Source organism: Castor canadensis, chromosome 16 (assembly GCF_047511655.1).
Source record: "Castor canadensis chromosome 16, mCasCan1.hap1v2, whole genome shotgun sequence".
Classification (NCBI taxonomy): Eukaryota; Metazoa; Chordata; class Mammalia; order Rodentia; family Castoridae; genus Castor; species Castor canadensis.
Genome location: NC_133401.1, coordinates 67,621,708 through 67,643,824, shown reverse-complemented (window position 1 = coordinate 67,643,824; position 22,117 = coordinate 67,621,708). Strand labels below are relative to the sequence as shown.

At 37.9% G+C, this 22,117-nt stretch overlaps 2 protein-coding genes across 12 annotated transcripts in view; one reads left to right on the top strand and one right to left on the bottom strand.

The window, feature by feature from the left end:
- Nucleotides 1-313: 313 nt before the first annotated feature.
- Nucleotides 314-22,117, bottom strand: part of Cnot6 (CCR4-NOT transcription complex subunit 6) — a 74,448-nt gene continuing 52,644 nt past the window's right edge. For 3 of the 11 annotated variants that reach the window (XM_074057481.1, XM_074057480.1, XM_074057482.1), the window contains 5 exons: nucleotides 21,906-22,060; nucleotides 21,131-21,285; nucleotides 20,014-20,244; nucleotides 17,531-17,745; nucleotides 11,684-15,679 (listed from right to left, as the gene is read on the bottom strand). In XM_074057481.1, the coding sequence (XP_073913582.1) occupies nucleotides 15,467-15,679; nucleotides 17,531-17,745; nucleotides 20,014-20,244; nucleotides 21,131-21,285; nucleotides 21,906-22,060 (969 nt within the window). In that variant the 3' untranslated portion in view covers nucleotides 11,684-15,466. Of the gene's footprint in view, nucleotides 961-2,286; nucleotides 2,411-2,764; nucleotides 5,036-5,753; nucleotides 5,859-11,683; nucleotides 15,680-17,530; nucleotides 17,746-20,013; nucleotides 20,245-21,130; nucleotides 21,286-21,905; nucleotides 22,061-22,117 lie in introns of those variants that run through there. The other 8 variants (XM_020164192.2, XM_020164194.2, XR_012442565.1 and 5 more) reach the window with 7 other exon arrangements.
- Nucleotides 1,759-3,035, top strand: Scgb3a1 (secretoglobin family 3A member 1). Its single transcript, XM_074057397.1, is given in 3 exon segments — nucleotides 1,759-1,813; nucleotides 2,484-2,604; nucleotides 2,606-3,035. Coding segments are annotated over 3 exon segments (606 nt in total).

Here is a 22,117-nt window from a genome sequence, read left to right as displayed (position 1 = left end):
TGTGTGTATATACACACACACACACACATACATACATATATATATTATTATATGTAATGTTTTATGCTCTGGTGCTTCCTTTGCATTATTACTCTTGTACATTGGATCATTTTAAGTCAAATAAGAGTTCCTTAAACACAAGCAGTGCAGTGCTGCAACAGTCCATCTGATAACAGAAAAGACTACTAAGGGAGTGACTGGTCCCCACTTAACAAGGGACGATTCATATTGCAGTTGGGATGTGGGAAAGGACAAGATTTCATCACACTGCTAAGAATGGCATGCCATTTAAAATTTATTAATTATTTCTATAATTTTCCACTTAACATTTTCAGACTGCAATTAATCACAGAGGGAAAAAACATGAATAATGGAACTACTGTCATTGGCCAAGTTGGTGCTGGATTTTTCGGAAGGGTGGCTGGCTGGTCAGAGAAGTGTCCATTTGGCAAACGTTCCCTTGAGAGGACAAGGCACTCTGGGAGGCTCCAGAAACCACTGTATCCATGCTCATACAGATGGTCTTCCCCTTCCTCACGAGCAGCATTACTTCCAGGAAACCCCTTGAGAGGTGATGAAATCTTCCCAAGTCAAAAACACATTTCCCATTAAAATTGCTTCCACAATGACCAACAAAATATACATATCACATTCCAAATTTATAACACAGTATCTTGCAAAGTCAAGTGTAGTGTAAGAAATCAGAAACAAAATGAATATGAACATACTGCAAAATGATTAATATTCCATTGGTTCTACAAGTGGGATTTGGCCAGTGTAGATCTTGGGTTATGGCCACTGTAGCTCAGAGGTGGCCGGAGACCCATGCCCAGATACAAACTCAAGTTTTGCAAATTCACCAAGGTAGGGGCACTCCAGAATATTCCCCGGAAAGTCAGATCCTCCACTGATGAGTCAGTTTCAGGGTTGTCAATGTTTGGCCCTCCATCTGTGATAATTCTGCAGGTAACAAGATAAAGAAGGATTTTTAGAAAAACTCTGAAATATAACAGGGCTATCTACCAGCTTTCAGGATTATTTCAAAGACAGAAAAGTGTCCCAGGCCCTTCTGTTTGCATCAGTTGCCTGTGGCCCAATCAAGGCAGTGCCCTGGAGTCTAGCCTGATCATATGGGAAAACTATCAGGAGTTTCTTCTCTGGCTGAACCTCAGTGGACCTCCCAGATCATCAGGAAGCAGGAGAACCCCTATTGCATGAATTTTTTATGGGTCTGTGATAGGGGACCCTACCATTAAGGAAAGATCTGGGCTCACAGACACCTGCTGACTCACAGTGCACTCTGCAGGCTTTCAGCCCTAGGACCTGCATACATCACCAAGCCCCTCCACACTTGTGTGGGGAGCCTGTTCTCTACCAGTGTTGTGTCCTGGGCCTGAGCTTTGGTGAGGGTGAGGCAGGCGAGTCAAAACAAAAAGTAAAGGTGCAGCCCAGCTGTACCTTGTGGAGGCAAAGCATACCTCAGTTCCTTTCTCAGGTCAAGGGTCCAGCACTTAGGCCCAGGACACCCTGCCAAGAGGAAACCCCCAAGACCCAGGCAGGGTAGGGGGCCACAAGCTTCCCAGGACCCACTGGCCAGAGCAGGAAGTTGGCTGAGGTTCTGGCCATTAGCTGAGCAAACAGTGCATTTCTCAGGAAGATGGGCTGAACCCCAGCCCTGGGTATAAATAAGAAGCTCTCAGGACAAGGCTCTGAGAAGCTGTGCTAATTTCTGGGAGCATCTGCCTCGTCCACTCCATTATGAAGCTTGCCACCATCTTCCTGGTGCTCTGCATTAGCCTGCTCAGTGATTCTGGTGAGTGCCCTCGGTTTGGCATAGGAGGGTTCTGCCATCAGCATCTGTTCCTTCCGGATGTCACTGCATCAGGTCCTGACGCTGCCTCCTACCCTGGACATGTCTGCTCTTGTTGGTCCTTCAAACTTCACCTCTGGTGTCCCGGAGAGCCCAGGCTGCTCCCCTGCTTACTCTCTCCAAGGGTTCTCTATCTTACTCCATCCTATGAGTCTATGTCCTTTGAAGTCTTCTGGTATCAGTCCCATCTGAGTCAAGCAGCTGCCACTCACAACAATGCCCACCTCCCACACCCATGCCAGGCTCCAGCTTCTCCTCTTCACCCACCAATACCAGGTTTTCTCCACCCTCAACCTGGTGTAAATATCAGCCCTGGATTGGGAACACTAATCTGTCCTGTTTGATGAATGCAACCTCATTCTTCAGTGCAGTGTGAATACCCACCCCTCCTCTGGAAAGTATGCCCTCAAATATACCTGAGATTTCAATGCTGTCTCCACTTCTGTTTGTGTCCTCAAAATGCATCACAGGGCAACCATCGGAGGAGTGTACAGTTGGTCAGCAATGCTGGGCACTCTTTAAAGGTTCTGTGGGTGACCCCTGTAGGAATTGAGCCTTTACCAAGACTGCTCAGGACCCCTCCCCAGCTGTGAGTTTCTTCTCGTGTTGGCAGGTGAGGCTTTCTTCATGGACTCAGCAGCCAAGGCTGTGGCCGAACCTGCTGCCGCCCTTGTTCCTGCTGCTGCAGCTGTGGCTGGGGCAGTGCCCAACCTCCCTCTCAACCACTTCAACCTGGAAGTTCATCCTGGCCAGCCTAGGCATCCCAGTGGACCATCTCATAGAGGGTTCTAAGAAGTGTGTCACTGAACTGGGACCTGAGGCTGTGGGGGCCGTGAAGACACTGCTGGTAATACAGGCACCCCACCCCTCCCACCCTCAAAGTTTTGAGTCATCCCAACCCCACGTCAGGGAGCCCTTGTCTCCTGTCCTGCTCCAGCAAGCCTGCCCCCAGGAGCTCAGTGACCTTGAGTGGTCTGACCTGTGGGCATCTGTGAAGAACCCAAGGAGTTCTAGTCTGCCCCTATCACAGGAGGCTGCCAGTGGGCCAAGGCCCTTTGTCCTTGCACCCACTCCCAACCCATTTCCTGGAAACTCAGCTCACAGCCAGCAGCTGTGCCTTCCTCTATTACCTCAGGTGGCCACGGTCTCCCAGAAGCCAGGATAGGTGCCACAGAAGGGGCACACTCAAGCTGGGCTTCTCTTTTCCAGGGGGCCCTGACACTCTTTGGTTAAGCTGAAGCTGTAGTAACCCTGCTGGAAGGCAAGATGCCACCCACCCACAAAAGCCGGACACTCTACTCCCAGTCCTGATGTCCACACCTTTTCTCTAACTTAATAAATATGGCTAAGAGCAACATCACTGCTTGCTTTCTTGCCTGAAAGCCAATCCCAGTAGGTCTGTTATCAAGAGGACCATGCCACAGATTCTGTGTCTGTGTGACAAAGACAAGGGAGAGTTACTAAGGTGGTAGTGGGTGGGGAGAACATGTTGACAGAGAGCCAGTAATTAACGGTGGCAGGGATTGAGTTAAACTGGATATGAATCTTGAGAATTTTTTCCCATTATGCTCTGTAATTGATTATGAAGAATGGAAGTGATCTAATCCTTGAAGATTGGAAAGAACTCACCCAACAATACGGCTAATATTTGAAAATTTTATTCCCTTGACAAATGTCTTCCTTGGAACGGAGCAGCAACAAGGGTAACAGGAAATCTGCTGCTGTGCTCTTTGCCTGGTTTCTAATGGCTTTATTCACAGAATTGAATGCCTTATGATTCCTCTGTTCTAACAAAGGGACATGATTCCCAGACTGGCCCCAATGTTGAAGGAAGGTGCCCACAGAACTGGATACTGGGCTGGAGGCATGGCTCAAATGGTGGAGCACCTGCCTAGCAAGTGTGAGCAAGTTACTGAGTTCAAACCCCAGTAACTCCAAGAAAAGGAAAAAACAAAAAAAGTGGATACTAGTATCTATTTCAGGGACACTCCTCAGTAAACTCCTTTATTAAGGCATAATTAAATCTGCATCGTGTTTCCAAGGAAAGAATTCTCTTGCTTGTCTTTGACCTTCCACCCACTGTGGACAAATTGAGTCCACTTTCATTATTTTATACTAAAACATACATCTGGGCCTTTTCTGTTCCTATTTTGGTAATATTTAGGGGTTTAACCTTTGTAAATTTTTGTTTTCATGAGCCACAAACTAGAACATGAAAAGACACTTACATCCAAATGAAGTTTGACTCACATTATCAACACTGCCCCCAAGTTTGCCAAGGAATGTGTCTCTGTGGAAAGCTCTGGTCTGGATAGCCTTGAACCCTGAGATGCATTTTTACGCATCTCTGATGAAGGTGGTGGGACATTACATGTCCAGGCTCCTTGTAGGTTATCTGGTAACAATTCCTTAACTACTGAACTAAGTGTCCAAGTACACCACAAGCCAACACTAAGCTACAGAAGTTTTTGGAAGTGATGGTGAAGTGGGCTTGTGGTGCCAGACAAAGGATCTCATCCTGAGATGATTCTGCTACCCACCATCTGTGGAATCCGAAGAAAACAACACAGAGGAAATCAAAGTGATAGAAGGAAAAGAACACGAGTATCAATTGAAGCTCCAAGACTATCTCTTGTAGACTCCTGGGGAACGAGATGCACAGAATCTTGAAGGAACTGGTCTCCAAACTAATTGTTTGTCAAAAGTGAAAATGAACAGTGCCAAGAGGATGGAGTGGATGCTGCAGCATGCCACCCAGATTTCCTCTTCAAGAGGAGGTAATCATTTGTCACTCCTTGGGTGTGGGTAGCTGATAGAGACCAGTTGCCCTCAAAGAAATTCACCTCATCAAAACCACATCCTTACCCCAGAGGGAATCTTCACCCAATGATTCATTCATGTTGAGTCCTGGACTCTGCCTCAAGGTAGGCAAAATCTGAAGGTCTTCATAGCACAAGCCTCACACAGGGTCACGTGAGGCCTCTGTGACTGTACTACCATCATCTTCCCCACAGCACCACAGAATGGTTCACTTGGTGTTCACTGTGTCCTGGGGAACTGTTATTCACACAATGTGTCAGGTCCAGCCAGATGCCTCAGTCACCTTACATCACTCTCTTTTCTAATAACATTCTTGAAAACCTCCTCAGAATCGTTCCAGGGAACCTAACAGAAAACAGAACATTACTGTTCATCTAAGAAAGGTACCTGTGTACGTGTGATAAGCAATGGTGGGCCAACTGTTTAAATACTGTTACCTACTCATGAGAGGAGGAATAAGATGGAAAGCTTGATTTCTGTAAATGTATGTATCTTTTTGTCAATTTGACATTGTAAAAATGTGATTGTAATATTACAATGGTAAAATATTACATTGTAACATTTTAATTAAAAATGCCAAAATGTTTTAAAAAGCAACATCTAATAATTGATAGGGAAAACATTCCTCAATTTTGTTTCTGTTAACACATCCATTACAGAAGAACTATTACAAATAATGTGACATTATAGTAATTTAATTCTACATTCTGGGTGGTGGGAGCAATACACCATAGGACAAGAACTGACTAAATAATCTTAAATATTTCTTGTTAGAGGTGTTATGAGACCATTCTTGGCATACTATGTGGTAAAATTCAAATGACTAATTGAGAGGTGGGGATGTAATTTAGTGGTCAAGTTTTTGCCTACCATTGGCCTGGGTGATCTGAGGTTTCTGCCAAAGTTAAAAGGAGGAACTGATTGAAGATTATTATGTAAAAACCTTAGGGCTCAAGATCAGAATTAAAGTAGAATTATACATGTTTGATCCATTTTCTCTTCCGGAGGGAAAAATCTCATTTCTATCCCCTGAAATGACCTAGAACTGGACCTAGAAACTGACCCATCCTGTAGTGAAGAATCCTTGCATCTGTTTTTGGGTCGAGATCCCATTTTCCACTTTAGGAACCAAGAACCTTTGGGTTAATGGCTGATCATAGGTCTGGAGCTGGAAACACAAAAGATAACTTCTTATGCCAGAACAGGAAGTCACCAAAGCCAGTCTAAAGATCTCTCAGGGGCCAAAGATGAGATACTTTGGGACATTAGTGTGCAACACACAAAAACACAAAACTTATCTCCTCTGTATAAATCCATATATTTTGACATAGGAAAAATATAGCCTGTTGAGTAACTTTTCTGACTCAAGGAAACCAAGCCATCATTTTGAAGTGATAAAGGAAACTGTACCCTACTTTCCCAATAAAAACTGTAGTACAAGGTAAGCAACATTTGTTGAGGAAATGTAGTTTTACAAGAGGTAAGCAAAGGAAAGAAAAACAGGCTATTGTCATTTTGCACCTGTAATGAGTTATTGGATGCAAGGATGTTGATAAATGGTTGCTCATACCATAAATTACAACCAGACAACCTAATGGAATCCTTTAACACGTGTGAAGAAGTTTGTCTTTAAGGCATCTTTGTCTGCTACTGATACTAGGGTAATATCTAACTCATATAATGAGCTGAAGTTTTCTATTTTTCTAAATTTTTGAGAAAATGGCATCTTAGTAAATTTCAAAAATAACTGGGTGCTGGTGGTTCACACCTGCAATCCTAGTTACTTAGGAGACAGAGATCAGGAGGACTGAGGTTCAAAGCCAGCCCAGGCAAATAGTTCCTGGGACCCTATTTTGAAAATACCCACCACAGAAAAGGGATGGTAGAGTGCCTGCTTAGCGGTAGAGTGAAGCCCTGAGTTCAAACCCCAGTACCAACTAAAATAAATAACGAAAATAAAAATACTTGTTTTCCCGTAACTGAATCAAATCTTCAAAACCATTAAAACTTATTTACATTAAGACATTTTAAAATAAGAATCTACTTGTAGTTATTTCCAATTTACAAAATGCTTACAATAAAGTGTATAATGTTAGAAAAAAGTGTTAGATCTATATATACTTGATTTGCATTACAATTTCAATTTCAACGTAAGTTCCTACACCTGCCTGTGAAGGCTTCAAATAAACTTTTCCTTTAACTTAAGCGTTTCAACATTGGTTCATTCATATTCAGGTTACATTTCTGTGTATATTTGGAAATCTTTTAAGACAAAGTATCCACAAAGCACTAACTGGGCAGTTTTTATACTGCTTAGTTCAGCTGAAGTGAACAATTATAATTTTTCAAATTTGAATCACCTAATCTTCAGTAGCATAAGGAAAATCTTCTATAGGTAGCTGGTGGTTTAACTGAAGAACTTTCATTTTTAATCAAACATTGTTAGTTCCTCACAGTTTTCTCAGTATTTCCCTGTGTAACAGGATTAATTTTTCAACCAAGCTTCCATTATTTTTTTTTCCTTTGCAGTAATTCAAGCCCTCTTATAAAAGTTGATCAAAGCCCAGGGACTGTAGCTCAGTGGCATAGCACTTGTCTGGCATGCATGAAGACAGTGGCCTTAATCCCCAGCACAGCAAAAATAAGTAAACACATAAATATGAAAAAATGTATTTTCAAATTGAGATACTGTTACAATTTTTTAAAAGCTTTGTTGGATACTCAGATTTAATTCAATTAATTTTATCTATTTTACTTAACCATTGAAACACTTAAAATCAATATGCATTTGGAGAAACTATCTCAATTTATTATTCACTTTACCATCTTTTATTTTTATTCTGAAAAGCAAACTGTAATTATCACTGATCTTGAAAATCTACAACATACATTAATCTTTACTATTCTAACTGGTACTAGCTCTGTATTTCATTATTCTGAATCAAAATGGACTTTAACTTTCTTTTTCCATACTCATTTTTAAATAAAAAAAATAGTATGAGGATACACCTCAATGTAAACACTAATTTATGACTTAAAAAGGTAAACTAATTGCTGTCTGCATATAATAGTATTTGGCTAGTAGTAAAGCACAGGTAGAACCGAGCCAATTCTTGGACATCAATTGGTAGCGTATCTGTGTCACACAGACCAGTAGTGCAATGGCTCCTACTCTGCAAATACAGTTCTACAGAAATAGGCAAATTTCATTAAGAAAGAAATATTTTCACGGTGCCCATCACAATAGTGACATTTCAAGTGCTCAAAACCACACATGGCTAGAGGCTGCTATCTTGAGCAACACAAAATCCTTGACATGAGAAGAAACTGAGTTTTGAAATCTTGGAACCCTTCAATTTATTAAGAATCACTCTATTAGTACATTAGTTAATGCCTAGTCTTACCAAGTAATCTCTGAAAGGCAAGCTCTTAAAATTTAAAGTCTTTTGCAACAACAAAACTTAAAAAAAGTCAATTTAGACTCAAATTATGTCTTTCATTATCTTCTGGAGTTACTCAGCTACTTTGTTAAGGAGGACATACTCCATCTCTTTTACAGACTAACAGAATTGGAAGTTGGGTGTGGTGGCTCACATCTGTAATCTAGCTATTGGGAAGTAGAGATTGAGATGGTCATGGTTCAAGAACCCTGGAAAAATGTTTGCAAGATCTGATCTCAACAGAAGAAAGCTGGGTGTGTTGCACATCTGTCATTCCAGCTATGTGGAAAGCATAAATAGGAGGATCACAGTCCAGGCTAGCCCTGGCATAAATGCAAGGCCCTATTCAGAAAATAGCTAAAGTAAAAAGGGTTGGGCATGTGGCTCTACTGGTAGAGTACCTACCTAGCAAGTGCAAGGCCCTGAGTTCAAAGCTCAGTATGACCAAGAGGAGGGAAAAAGATAATGCAAAATGTAGCTTGAGAAACAAAATCCTTTGACTAAATACTTTTGCCAAATCAATAAAAGAGGAGAGCCAAGATGCCCCACCACTGACGAATGGATTAAGAAAATGTGGTATCTATACACAATGGAATTTTATGTAGCCATGAAGAAGAACGAAATGTTATCATTTGCTGGTAAATGGATGGAATTGGAGAACATCATTCTGAGTGAGGTTAGCCTGGCCCAAAAGACCAAAAATCATTATGTTCTCCCTCATATGTGGACATTAGATCAAGGGCAAACACAACAAGGGGATTGGACTATGAGCACATGATAAAAGCGAGAGCACACAAGGGAGGGGTGAGGATAGGTAAGACACCTAAAAAATTAGCTAGCATTTGTTGCCCTTAACGCAGAGAAACTGAAGTAGATACCTTAAAGCAACTGAGGCCAATAGGAAAAGGGGACCAGGAACTAGAGAAAAGGTGAGATCAAAAAGAATTAACCTAGTAGGTAACACCCACGCACGGGAAATCAATGTGAGTCAACTCCCTGTATAGCTATCCTTATCTCAACCAGCAAAAACCCTTGTTCCTTCCTATTATTGCTTATACTCTCTCTACAACAAAATTAGAAATAAGGGCAAAATAGTTTCTGCTGGGTATTGGGGGGGGAGAGGGAAGGGGTGGAGTGGGTGGTAAGGGAGGGGGTGGAGTGGGTGGTAAGGGAGGGGGTGGGGGCAGGGGGGAGAAATGAACCAAGCCTTGTATGCACATATGAATAATAAAAGAAAAAAAATAAATAAAAGAGATAGACAGATGTTGAGGTTTGCCCTAATGAAAACAGTGATTAGACAGAACTCATTTACCTGTCCATGTGAGACAGGAGTTGAATTTCTTCTCAAATCTAATTCAAGTATTTCCTCCCTTTCTATTCTTCCTGCACTGCAAGACTTCCTTGCTCTTGTCTGTCATCTGAATCTTTCCATTCATCCTCCATAGTACTGTTTAGTAATCTCTCCAAAACAAAAATCTGGTAATGCGACACTCATTTGAAATCTTGTGTGGCTCTTTACATGACCTCCAGAAAGTCAATCTTTAGCACGTGGTTCAAGATCGGAAGGCTCTGACTTCACCCATTGCACTAGTACACTCCACACTCATGAACCTACATTGTGTTCTAAATCGGTATTTCATGAAGGCTTTTAATACAGCTCATCATGTTGGAAACAGGTTCTTAGTCCTCTAAGACACCTCAAAGATCACCTCTGAAAGATTTTATAAGCCTGTAGGCAGAGTTGCTCCCTACACAGCTGGCATGTAGCACTGACTGCATTAGTTTACAATGATCAACAAAGCATAGAGGCTGTACCTGTAAATCTTTATTTCCAAACTATGCAAAGCATCTACAATTCGATGCCTCCATTCTAGATGAGTATCATCAGGATATGACCAGGAAAAGTGGTTTAACACCCAGGATTCACCAAAATGGTCCAACACCCTTCCACTCTTCAAGTCACAGCCCTGCAGCTTAGACTCATTTTACTAGAAAGGCTGGAATTATTAGCAGTAAGAGATCTTGAAGACTGCCTCAGGTCACACTGAGAGAGTAAGCATAGTTTCTCATGACAGGTCCCAAATAATTTAACAGTCAAATTATAAAGTGATTTGACCTTTGCAGGTAAAAGATATTGCATTCATTTATTCATATGATTAATAATGTTAAATGTCTTTTTAAAAAAACTGTAGAGGGCTGTAGGAGTGGTTCAAAAAGCATGAGGCCCTAAGTTCAAACTCCACTACTGTCAAAACACAAAAACTGTAGAAACATTTTTTCAGCTATCTTCTAATCCTGCAGTTTTCCCAATTCCTAGCCACGGACTAACTGCTTAGACTCATTTGGAGAACAATTGATGGGCAAATTTACTTATATAAATATTTCTAAAGGCCTCTAAAAATTCCAGTAAAAGTTATATTTTACAAGATTCTTCTCATATATGTTGGGTTAAAACTGTCTATGTATATTTGTGAAAACTTATTTTAAAATTGATTTATGTGTAAACACCTAAATAATAGTCTGAAAAGGAATCTGTAGCATATGTGACTTTGGTATCTAAAGCCTACAAATAGTATTCTAAATATATTTGAGTGAGTTCATGTTTCTTTAGGTGTCTGTTCCTGCAATAAACACTAATTAGAATTTATAAAATAACATAGCACACATACTGTTTTAACACTTACTTTTTTGAAAATGATATTGAGGAGCAAGACTTGTCAAAAACAGGCAAAATTAGATTTTCAAGATTATATAGCACCTACTCATTTTCAGAACTGGACATTTCAACAAATATTCATTTTCTCTAAATTATCTTCTGATTTTAAATGATTTTTAACAACATCAACATAAAATGTACATTTGTAAGTTTTCATCCTTTGCTCCCTCTCCCTTTGAAACAGGGTCATACTATGTATCGTAGGCTGGCCAAGAACTCACTACCCTCTGGCCTCACCTTTCCCTCAGTGTTTAAATTACAGGCATGTACCACCATGCCTAGTTGAGAAATAAGTTTCTAAAAGGCAAGTCAATATTTTTAATCTTCTATAAACCTACTTCTGAATATTCAGGAAGTCCAGCATTTTTAAAGCTTATATATATATACATATATATATATATATATGACAAAATACATTTAATCCATGAGACACTTAATAAATTGGTATAAGCCCAACACGTTTGCTACTATATTTAAGAGCATTTATTTAAAACGTCAACCTCCTTTCAAAACATGGAAGACACATGAGCCCATTTCTTGTTATTATGAGGTATATGGTAAGAACATCAAAAGTCTAAATGCAAAAGGACCTAAATATTAAATCGAACTTTGGTAAAGATATGAGTGTTACACAGAATAACACAGCCAGAAAGGACATACGTACGCTTTCACCATTTTACCTTATCACAGCCCTGTGCCCATTCTTCCCTTTGAAAGGTGAGTTATAACCCTGTCCCAGATGATTCAGAATTTAAGTATGCAGTCTAAAGACACTGATTAACATTCATTTTTCTCAAGCCTCAGTACTATAGCTATACAAATTACACTGTTAAAATATTTGAAACAGATATTGAATTTATTGGTTGGCTATGAGTAGGAAAATACATCGGTAAGGAAAAGAGACCCTGTATATAAATATAATACTAGCTAGTTACAATTTGACCAAGAAGGTACCACTGAAGAGAACAGTAAAAGCCCTTGTTACCACCAGTCCATTGGTATAAATTCGGATTCCCGTTACCCTTATCAAAGAGCTACCTAGACAAATGTGACATTCTTTGAGTTTAGTGCAGATAATGTGCTGGGTTTTGTTACATGAACAGTAAACAAGAGTTAGTCCAGTGCACTGCACAATATAATGTACTGCCAATAAAGACTAGATAACTATTTTAGACACTACATCAACATACCAGTTTTTAAAGTTTACGTAACCAGAAAAAAGAGCAAAGTGAACATCCTAAAATACTGCTTATGGTGGGAGAGAAAAACTTCTTTACAGTGTTTTTTGAATTATCTACATCTGTACTGGAGAGTATGATTGATTCCTGTCGAAACTGCTGTTAATTCTTTTGCCTAGGTTTGCTTTTATCTTTGTATGATGACTCCCAAACCTTAAAAGTCACGATAAACGAATTCTGTAAGTTTAAATAGTAAAAAAGTTGAACTCTAAAGCTTGAGAGTTACTACTGAAAAAACTGAATCTTAGAAAAGGTTTTAAATTATAATTTCAACATTTAGAAGTGCATTCTACCCAATTTAGTGATGTCTTTAGGTTTCAAAGTGCTAACACAAAATAAGTTTTCCTGGTTGTCACCAAATCAAGTAAGAATACAAACAAAAACATATTTCTTAGAGATGTTCTTTGCCTATCTTCTGCCAACTACTAAACTTGAAATCAAAATTTATTTCTACAACTTTAAATTGTTCCATAGATTTATCTTGATGCGCATTATTTAAATTCTCAAAGCATAAATAATTATCACTAATATAGTAAACTGTACTTCAAAAGATTTACAAGTAACTGAGTGCCTCCAAATTTCTCATATTTAAAACAGAAACTATACCCCAAATTTTCTGTAAAACATTCCTAAGATGGATTTATCCAGCAAGAACACTGAAATAACATCATAGCAAAACATTACATATATTGTTTACAGAATTTTTCAAAAATAATCTACACTGTGAACAGACTAGTATTTATTGCATTTTCAGGAATATAGATTATTGGGAATTAATTCAGGACACAGACATAAAACCTTGCTTTCAGAAGTAGCAGTCTATTTTGGTGTGGCTGTTTATTCGCTATACACCCAAATATTTCTTTCTCTTTTGAAGGTTACAGTTGTAAATCAACACTCTTGCTTCAGTTTATCTAAATAATGTAGTTCAAACTGACTCACAGAATGCAGTATGTCTGGAAGAATCAAAAACAAGTATTTTCAAGACGTAACAGGCTATTTGATGCTCCCAAATTCAGATATATTGTAGACAAATACAGATGAAAACATTTTGTGTAAAGCTCAAACCTTTAGCATCTAACAAGTGCACTCTAGTTCCAGCATCTATGCAAGAATACATCGTCCATTAACAAATACAAAATGAGTAAGTGCTCCTCCCTCCCCTTCCACAAAGCTCTCTGGACCTGTGATTCCATAACGCAGGTCACAGGAAAATAGGCTTCCTCAGTCTTGTCAGTCCTCCAGCTCCACTCACTGGAAATTGTCATCATGCACATTACCAACACAGTGTTTAGAAAATGAGCAAACACGCCTTTTTATTCACACTTACAACAGAAAAAAAGACAAAAGACCACAAAAATTTATGCACTGGTTCTGACATAATACCAGTTTTCCAATGTACTGATTATAAACTGGATGTGTTTGGTGTCAGCACAATTTATTTTTGCACAAAAACAAAATTAATAATAAGCAAAGAACAATTTAAGAAAACCCACCATCACAACAAAGTTTTTTTTTTTTTTCTTTTTTAAAAAAGAACCTTAAAGGAAAAACCAGGTGTCAGAAAGATTCAAGATCAAAACCTTTTGGAGAATTTCTTGAAAAAAAAAAAATCATTTATTTAAACAGTATGTAATTTTATTTTTTCTAAAAACAGAATAAGCACATTAAGTGCTGAACATTTTTCATAAAATTTTAAGTCATTATCCAAAATGACTCATTCTCTGTATAAAAACTGTTAATAACATTCAACAATTTCTTTCTTAATGCTTACATGGTGTCCTTTTGCTCCCCTGCCTGCAGTTGAAACAAAAGCAGTTAGTCCAAGCTCCCTCTGAATTCATTTGATTTTTGAGAGAAGAACGAATGGCTGAGAACAGAACACATACAAGTTAACTTTGCAAAGTTAAAGCTGACTTTAATCTCTAATCTATTAATGGCACTATGGGCAAAATACAGGGTACAATATAACTCTTATCTTGGTTGACATATTAAAATGACTTAGTCACATTAAAAATGATCTGAAGAATTGCCTTAGGGACCTGTTTTGAAAATGCATCTAATTTATACTGCTTCATAAATGGAAAAATCACTTCTTAAAAAAAAAAAGGAATGATTTTAAAAAACACAAGAAAATTAGGAATACATGGATAACCAAATACAATTCACATGATAGTAGTATCCTGGGTGACAAAGAGCACTGTGCAATGGCACCAAGAAGCAGTGCTTGGGTGTGGTGGGCAAAGACCCTAGGACCCACCCTATGTACATGTTCCAAAATGTGATACTCAATGCTTCACAATGGGAAAAAGCCACAGCTCGTACAAAAGCATTTTCATAAAATTCTCACAAATGTTAAAGTTTTTAAAAATAGAAAAGAAGATGCACAGATTTTCTCTGCATGCACAGGCAGTGCTTGGTGAGAACAAACTTAGGCAGGCACCGTGGAGAGAGGACAGGAGGTGTCTCAACAAGGAGTTAAGAAGCTGTACTTAAGCAGCTGTAATTTTTTAACTTAAAAAGTTAAAGACTTAAAAATCTCAGAATGTACATATATCAACTATCATATTCATTCTATAAATGCCTAGAGGTCATTCACTGTTCAGCTTATCTGTCCTAGTAGATAGTTTTCATAAAAATTCAGGAATTCATGAATAAGTTGCCTCTGGTCTAAGAAAATGTCCTAAGGTCTAAGCAGACTTAAAGAGCAATGTTCTCAATTTAAAAATAAAGTAGTACAAAAGGGCTAACAAAACCCTAACAGTGCAAATCATTGCAGAGAAAGTCTGTTGCAACTCTTTTACAAGCTGGCCTTCAGAACACAGGAAATTGCTTTAAAAAAATTAGCCTTAGTTTATAATACAATTGTTTTCAAATCTGATTTTAAGTACAAAATGTCATAAATCAGGTCTTCTGTGGTTCATATACAATCATAAAGGCTAAATTCAAATTCTACATTTTACAAACAAGTCTGAAAAAGGAGGGAGTAAAGTCTGGAAGAATGGTCTCTGGGTGTTACTACTGGCCTCAAAAAAAAGTAGTGCTACAGATTTCTGTGCAAAGAGAATATGCTGTTCAAACATTTTCCTATTTCAAGGCATGAAAATATTTTATTGGATAGAAGAAACAGGAAAATTACTTGTAACAAATTAAAAATAGGTGCAAACACACCAATCCCTGTCTAGCAGTATATAAAGCATATTGGGCTCAGAATTTGTTGCTAGCACCTGGCTTTCATACTATACCCTAATATCAAATAATCAGATTAAAAATTCAAATCATCATTTTGAAAAAAATCCTTCGTAGCCATACCTCACTCCCTTATATTCAGATTTTCACGAGCTTACAAGTAAAACTGAGGTTGTCCTTTGAAGGTACTTGACTACCTCCTGCCAGGAAGATGAATGCCATTAACTTGGGGCAGGAAAGGCAGTAAGAGCTCCAATTGTGCAAAAAGTGAAAAGTGATCGGAGGGGATGAGTGGATGTGGGCAGCCAGTAATATTATTTTCAACTAGCCAATGGTGGTCCAGAGGTCCCAGGATGGCTAAAGTGTTCAGCTGAGGTTTAGAATAAAAGATGTAATCAATTATACCCTGAAAAACAAGAATAAAAAGGCCCCACATAAGATAACACTGAAATACTGAGTGTTTGAAGACATTCTTATAGTCATGTTTGGTAAACAAAACGAACTTACCAAATGTCAAATTCAGTAGAATGAAGCATTCTTCCTATCTAGGTAATTACCTACAAGACCCTTCATGATACTGCCTTTTGTGCTATTTTCCCTTGCTCACCATCTGCTGCCATCCTTACCTATATGGGGGGTGGGGGGCAGGAAGGAAGGCATTCATTCTGTAGGTGCTAAGCTTTCTCTTGCCCTAGGGCCTGTGCACAAGCTCTCTTCTGCCTGGAACACTTTCTTCTACTTGTCATTTGACTAATTCCTCCTCAATCTTCAAATTTTAGGTATAATTACTTTCCAAAAACTTTCCTAAATCCTCCTCCCACCCACATATTACCTCCAACCAACGACTTTCTTCCCTTGCTAATGCCTACCCCAATGTGTAGTATATACTCATTTGTAGTTGAGACCTGCTGTAGTTTTGATGTTGAATGTCCCCAATGGTCCACATGTAAGAGGCTTGGTGTCCAGGATAGCACTACTGGGAGGTATTATAGACCCTCCAGGAGGTCCTTTGGTCACTTTCCAGTGTGCCCTTGAAAAGGATTATGGTACCCTAATCTCTTCTCTACTTTTGCTTCCTAGCTGATAAGGTGAGCAGTTTGCTCCACCACACACTTCTGTTATGATGTGCTGCACTGTCAGAGAGGCCAAAGTTACAGGGTCACTTGATTATGAATTGGAACCTCCAAAACTGTGAGATAAAATAAGTTTTTTTTATAAATTATCTTAGGTATGCTGTTACAGTACCAGAAAGCTAACTGAGACATGTTTCCCATCAGACCATAGCTGCATGAGGACAGAGCTACGTCTCCACGTATCCTCTGTATCCTCAACAGCACCTAGGGATGACATCCACCATACTGCTATGGAACTGCTGGCTTTGCCCCTTCTCCACATGCTCTTGGCCAAAGTCACTGGAACCTATTCAAGTGTCTTCTTGTCTCTTCCTCTCCTCCTCTCCTTCCCTCCCCCCCCTTCTCTACTCAACAGAACAAGAAGAAAACAACCTGCAATTTCCCACCCTTTGGTTACCACCCTTGCCTCCTTTTCAATCACTATGCCTAAGAATCTAAAAGGAAGGAACACTTGAACTATGCCTTAACGTGCAAGAGTTCCTAAGACTCTACCTATGTTCTTGTGTCCATTCCAATTCAGAATTTAAATGGAGTATTTTTCCAGAAGACAGAAATAGAAACTGGGTGTAGCAAAACAAAAAGTGACTAAAAAGGACAGCAGAACACAAGGAAGTGGCATAATCCTAATCACTGATATAAAAAATGGCAAGGTCACCAAAAAAAGGCTCTGCACTGTTTGCTGTTAACTATGTAAGAAAGCACATAAATGCATTTTAGAAACATTTAAAATTGGCTAATATAAATCACATTTTGGTTTCAGTTAAAAGTATGAGAAGGCTGACTGACCTCACCTGACCCCAATCTAGACACTATGGTAACTGCAGATGCAGCTATTAGTAATAACTATGTAAGACACAACTAGTCCCAAAAGATGGAAGCTACTTAGGAACTGATTTACTGCCATTATTCATTTCATCTGACTTCTAATTCTGGAAAACATTCTAATAGGTTATCTAATCATATGATTCATATGAAATTATCAAACATATGAAACTCTATAGAAGCAGTAAAAGAACACTGTTGTCAATAAATACTAGTTTAATTCTAGTATGGACCAACATTTTCAAGGCTTAATGGAGGTACAAGAGTTGCTGATAAAATGGAAGTTTTAAAAGCCTACGAACCTTAAGACATACCTTGAAATCAAATGTGTAATTTGTGTAAGGCATAAGGCCACTCTCGTAGGCACTCTTTAACTTGAAACCATGAGTGATCCTTCCATTGGTCATTCCATTCTTTCCATTACAGCTGAAGTTTGTAAGACTTTCATTGTATCTCAGTTCCTTAAAGTCTTTATGATTTGTTTCTACTCCACCAGTGCTCAAATATTCTACCACACCTAAAATGAAGAGAATGTACTTTTATCATTGTCAAGGGCACTGTACAGCAAACAGAATGTAATTTAAATATCATGCAATGGTTTAAAAACCCACACATATTCCCATCTTCTAAAATGGTTTTCTTAAATGTCAGAATTTTGTTCAAATCCATTTTTACATAGGTGCATCAACTACATTGTTACAAGCAGATATGTCTTCCCAATTATCCTCTTCAATGGTTGTATGAAACAAGGCAAAATCTTACTCTGGCTTATTATTTGCTAAAGTAGTTCCTTGTTTTTTAAAATTCATGTTGATTACACTTTTAAAAAACAATTGAAGATAATACCACAACATCTCAGAATGTAGGATTCTGCTTATACAAAATTATTTTTTACAGGATATGCAATGGGATTTTATGTATTATTTTATAGTGTGGCCAACTACAGAAGTTAGTGACAGAGCAACTTCACCACTCCCGGACACAATTTTCTCAATTTCCTAAGCATAAAATGGGCTCTGCAAATATATTTTAATTTTCATTGAATTAGACAGCAAGACTGGACATTTTCCTAAGTTTGCTACTAAAATATATTACTTTTCTCTCCTTGCCCATCAGATATTTTGTAGCTAGAGGGTAGAAATCATGTAGAGAAATTGCCAGAGTAATCCTCAAATGCTTTTGAAGCAGCAACACCCAGATTGCTTGATGAGATGCACTAAAGAATTACAGATATCAAATACTTTTATTTTCCTTAAAACGAATTTTAAGTCTCTTTCTTCTTAATGGCTCTTATCTATTGTGACACCAAAAAAGTCCTATGTATCTACTATGTGCATTTATGCATTCCTGCATGCATGCAAATCCCAAAGTGTTTTTGCTTGTATGAAAGTATGAGCAACAAGCTGAAACACAAACAGGAAGGACTATCTACTTTAGAATTACAAGAGCCATGGATTATTCTCTGTACCATCTACAGAAAAAATATTTACTCAAGCTCAGGCTTTCTGAAGTCTTCTACTTTATGATAAAAATCAAGTTCCTTTCCCTTTTTTATTCAGATCATTTGATCTTTGTAATAAAGGATCTTAATTTCTGCCTGAGGTATATTTTTCTAAACCAAAAGAAACAAAATTTCAGATTTTTTAAAATATATAGTTGGCCAAATTTAACTGTGACTGTATTATCACTTGCTAGAAACCTGAAGAAGCTATTGTTTTGTTTCTTTTTTGAGGATTTCACTATATAATCCAGACTGGTCTGGTACTTGTGATCTTCCTGCCTTGGCCTTCCATTTGCTGGGATTATAAATACCTTCCACATGTCCAGTTCCTAAATAAGCTGCTTCATAACCTTTTTGGAGTCTGGATTATACATAACTTGGGGCTATATGAAAAAAACTATATGAAGCCAAGTGTGGTGGTACATGCCTGTAAACCTCAGCACTTGGGAGGTGGAAGCAAGAGGATCCTAAATCTCAGGCCTCCCTGGGCTACAAAGCAAGATCCTGTCTCAAAAAAACAAACTATATGTTCTTTAACAAATTACTTCAAATTAATGGGTTAAAGTCCACCATGGTAGCATGTACCTGTAGTCCCATCTACTTAAGAAGCCAAAATGAGAGAATTACTTAAGTCCAAAAGTTTGGCTCTTGGACTTAAGCAACATAGCATGATCCCATTTCAAAATAAAAAACAACAAACAAATCAAATAAGTGAAATTTAAAATTTAGGTTGAGTAGCTCTTATTCAAAATATTTGGGACTAAAAGTGTTTTGGATTTTAGATTTGGGGATATTTGCATGTGTAACATATGCATATAATTGCATATAGATAATGTTCTTGGGGGTGGGACCAAAGCATAAACACAGAGTTCATTAATGTTTCTTATGTACTTTACACACATAGCCTAAAGGCAATTTTATATGATATTTTAAATAATTTGTTGCATGAAACAAAGTTTCATGGGGTGGAATCTTCCATTTTGGCATCATGACAGTGCTGAAAGTTTAGGATTTGGGAGCATTTCAGACGGGATGACGTTCAACTTCCATCATGCATTATATCAAGGATGACTAATATTTTTCTTCCTTTAGTTTCTATAATACCACTTTCTTCCCCCAGTGTTACCCCCACCACTCACACAAAAATTTTAAAACCTGCTCATGGCTGCTACCAAAATCTCAATTTTTATTTGACTAAATTTGGAATTATTGAAAGGAAAATATAGTACTGAACATTTTAAGTCAAAAAGCTTCATCCTATATAAAATAACATTCTTTTCTTACCAGAATCTGGCAAAGAATTCAGATCTGCACATAACACAAGTGGAATGGTTCCAAATTCTCCCACTACACTGGATTTGAGGCTTCGAGAGGCTTTATCAATAATGTTCTTCACTTCTGAGAGGAACATCATAGTTTGTACCAACTTCACATCAGAGTACTCAGGGTCCCAATGCATATGAGCATTAGCCACAAGAATAAGTTGTTTTTCTGTTCCAAGATGTGGTTTTCCAGCTATATGAAAGAGAAAACAACAAAACCTGCCCATCAGCCTATAGATTCTTAGCATCTCAAAGGGAGTGGTATTTCAATCTCAGAATAGAAAAGGATCCTAAAATTTACCTAACAATTCCCCACTGATAACTGAGTAATGTTAAGAAACCTGGGAAGATAGCTATCTAACTCTCTGGTTGATACTTATCAGCACAGGGAATTCACTAGTCATACACAGATAACCTATTCTATTTGGGATAGCTCAGTTTTTAGATGTCCTACATCAAGCCTCTCAAAATTAAATTTAAAAATAACCCCTCTTTCTTAGATATATTTAAGCCATTTCTTAGCTATTAGATTCTACCTTTCATTTTTACTGTCATTCACAATAAATATCCCCAATTCCAAATGTTCAGTTCAAGTTACAGAAGTTTTAGTTTTCAGCATGACAGTCATTCTAAATATACTTTTAATTTGAAATACGTGATCCATTTTCCAAAACTCAAGCCCTTTAATGTGCGTCAAGAAGAGAAGTAGCTTATAGAATATATATCCTTGATGTCAAGAAATTATGGAAGTGTATGGAGTTCTAATCCCTGAATATATTTTAACTAATATTTACTTCAACTTTTTTTATGTGAAAAATTGTTGGTTGAGAGCCAAAGAAATTTTTAGCTTTATGTCTTTTTAAGGTTTGTAATACCTTTTTGGGTAACTCTTTCTCTACTATAAAGCTCTAGAGAAAAGGATGTGGTATTTTAGAAAAGACAAATTCTCACTGAGTTTCTTCAGGTGTTAAGACCACTGACACACAATGGAATTTGTTTTATATATTTTTTTGAAGATGTCTTAATAACAACTATTAATTTTGGAGGTCAATTTTGCAGGAAGTGAAAGGGTCACTCACATGACATTTCAATCAATTCCTTTCGAAGTTCTAGCAGTACTGCAACTCCAATGTTATCTTTTGTCATGACTCTGTTCAGCATAGCTTCAGACCCTTCTGAATTTGCCATTGCTAGCTGATTAAATTCAACAGTGTGTTTCTGAACCAAAGTAAATCTAAAACAAAAACAAAAACACACACACAAACATAGAACTGGGAATATCATGATATCAGCTTTGTAGGAAATTTATTTCTCCCCCAATTTCTTAAATGATGGCATTTAAATCACATTAATGGAAAAATCCTCCTCATTTAGCACCAAGATTCCCACATCCATTTAAAGTTGTTTTCAGCCTATTACTGATATAAATAAGACCTTGGAATACCTTTACAACTTAGTTTATGTAGTCAGTCATCTTCTGTTTAGGCTTCACGGTGGAATATTTCATCTTGTAATTTTTAAACAATTCTCTTCCCTAGTTTGGGTTTAAGAATCCCTCTACCACCCTAGAGGAAATGTTAACCACACAGTATTTCAATTAATATTTGGAATTAAAGCCCTAGTAAACACCTGAAGAAACAACAGCACCTAAAGCATGTCTCCAAAACAAGGTTATTCTTGATAATTTAAAAAAAAAACAAGCCCTTAAGACAACTGTATTGCTTCCTTGAGTAATAAAAATACAGTGACTCATTCTCTTATTTGCCAATTAACTTCCACATTCTTGGCCCATTCTTGGCCTCCGCCCTGTAAATAGTGGAAACATTTTTGTTTTAATAAGTAAGATGGACTTACTTTTCTGTCTTGAAAAATATTGCACAGCCATCAACATGCTTTCTTTCTTGTTCTGACATTGTCCTAGCTCGAGATTTAGGACTAAAGAATCCGTTATAGCCACGTTCTTTCAGTTCTACCAGAAAGAAACTGTAGTACTGTTCTGTTTCAACCTCCTGAAAAATTGTAGACAGCACAAGACAGAATTAGCCCTATATATTAACTCTGAATGT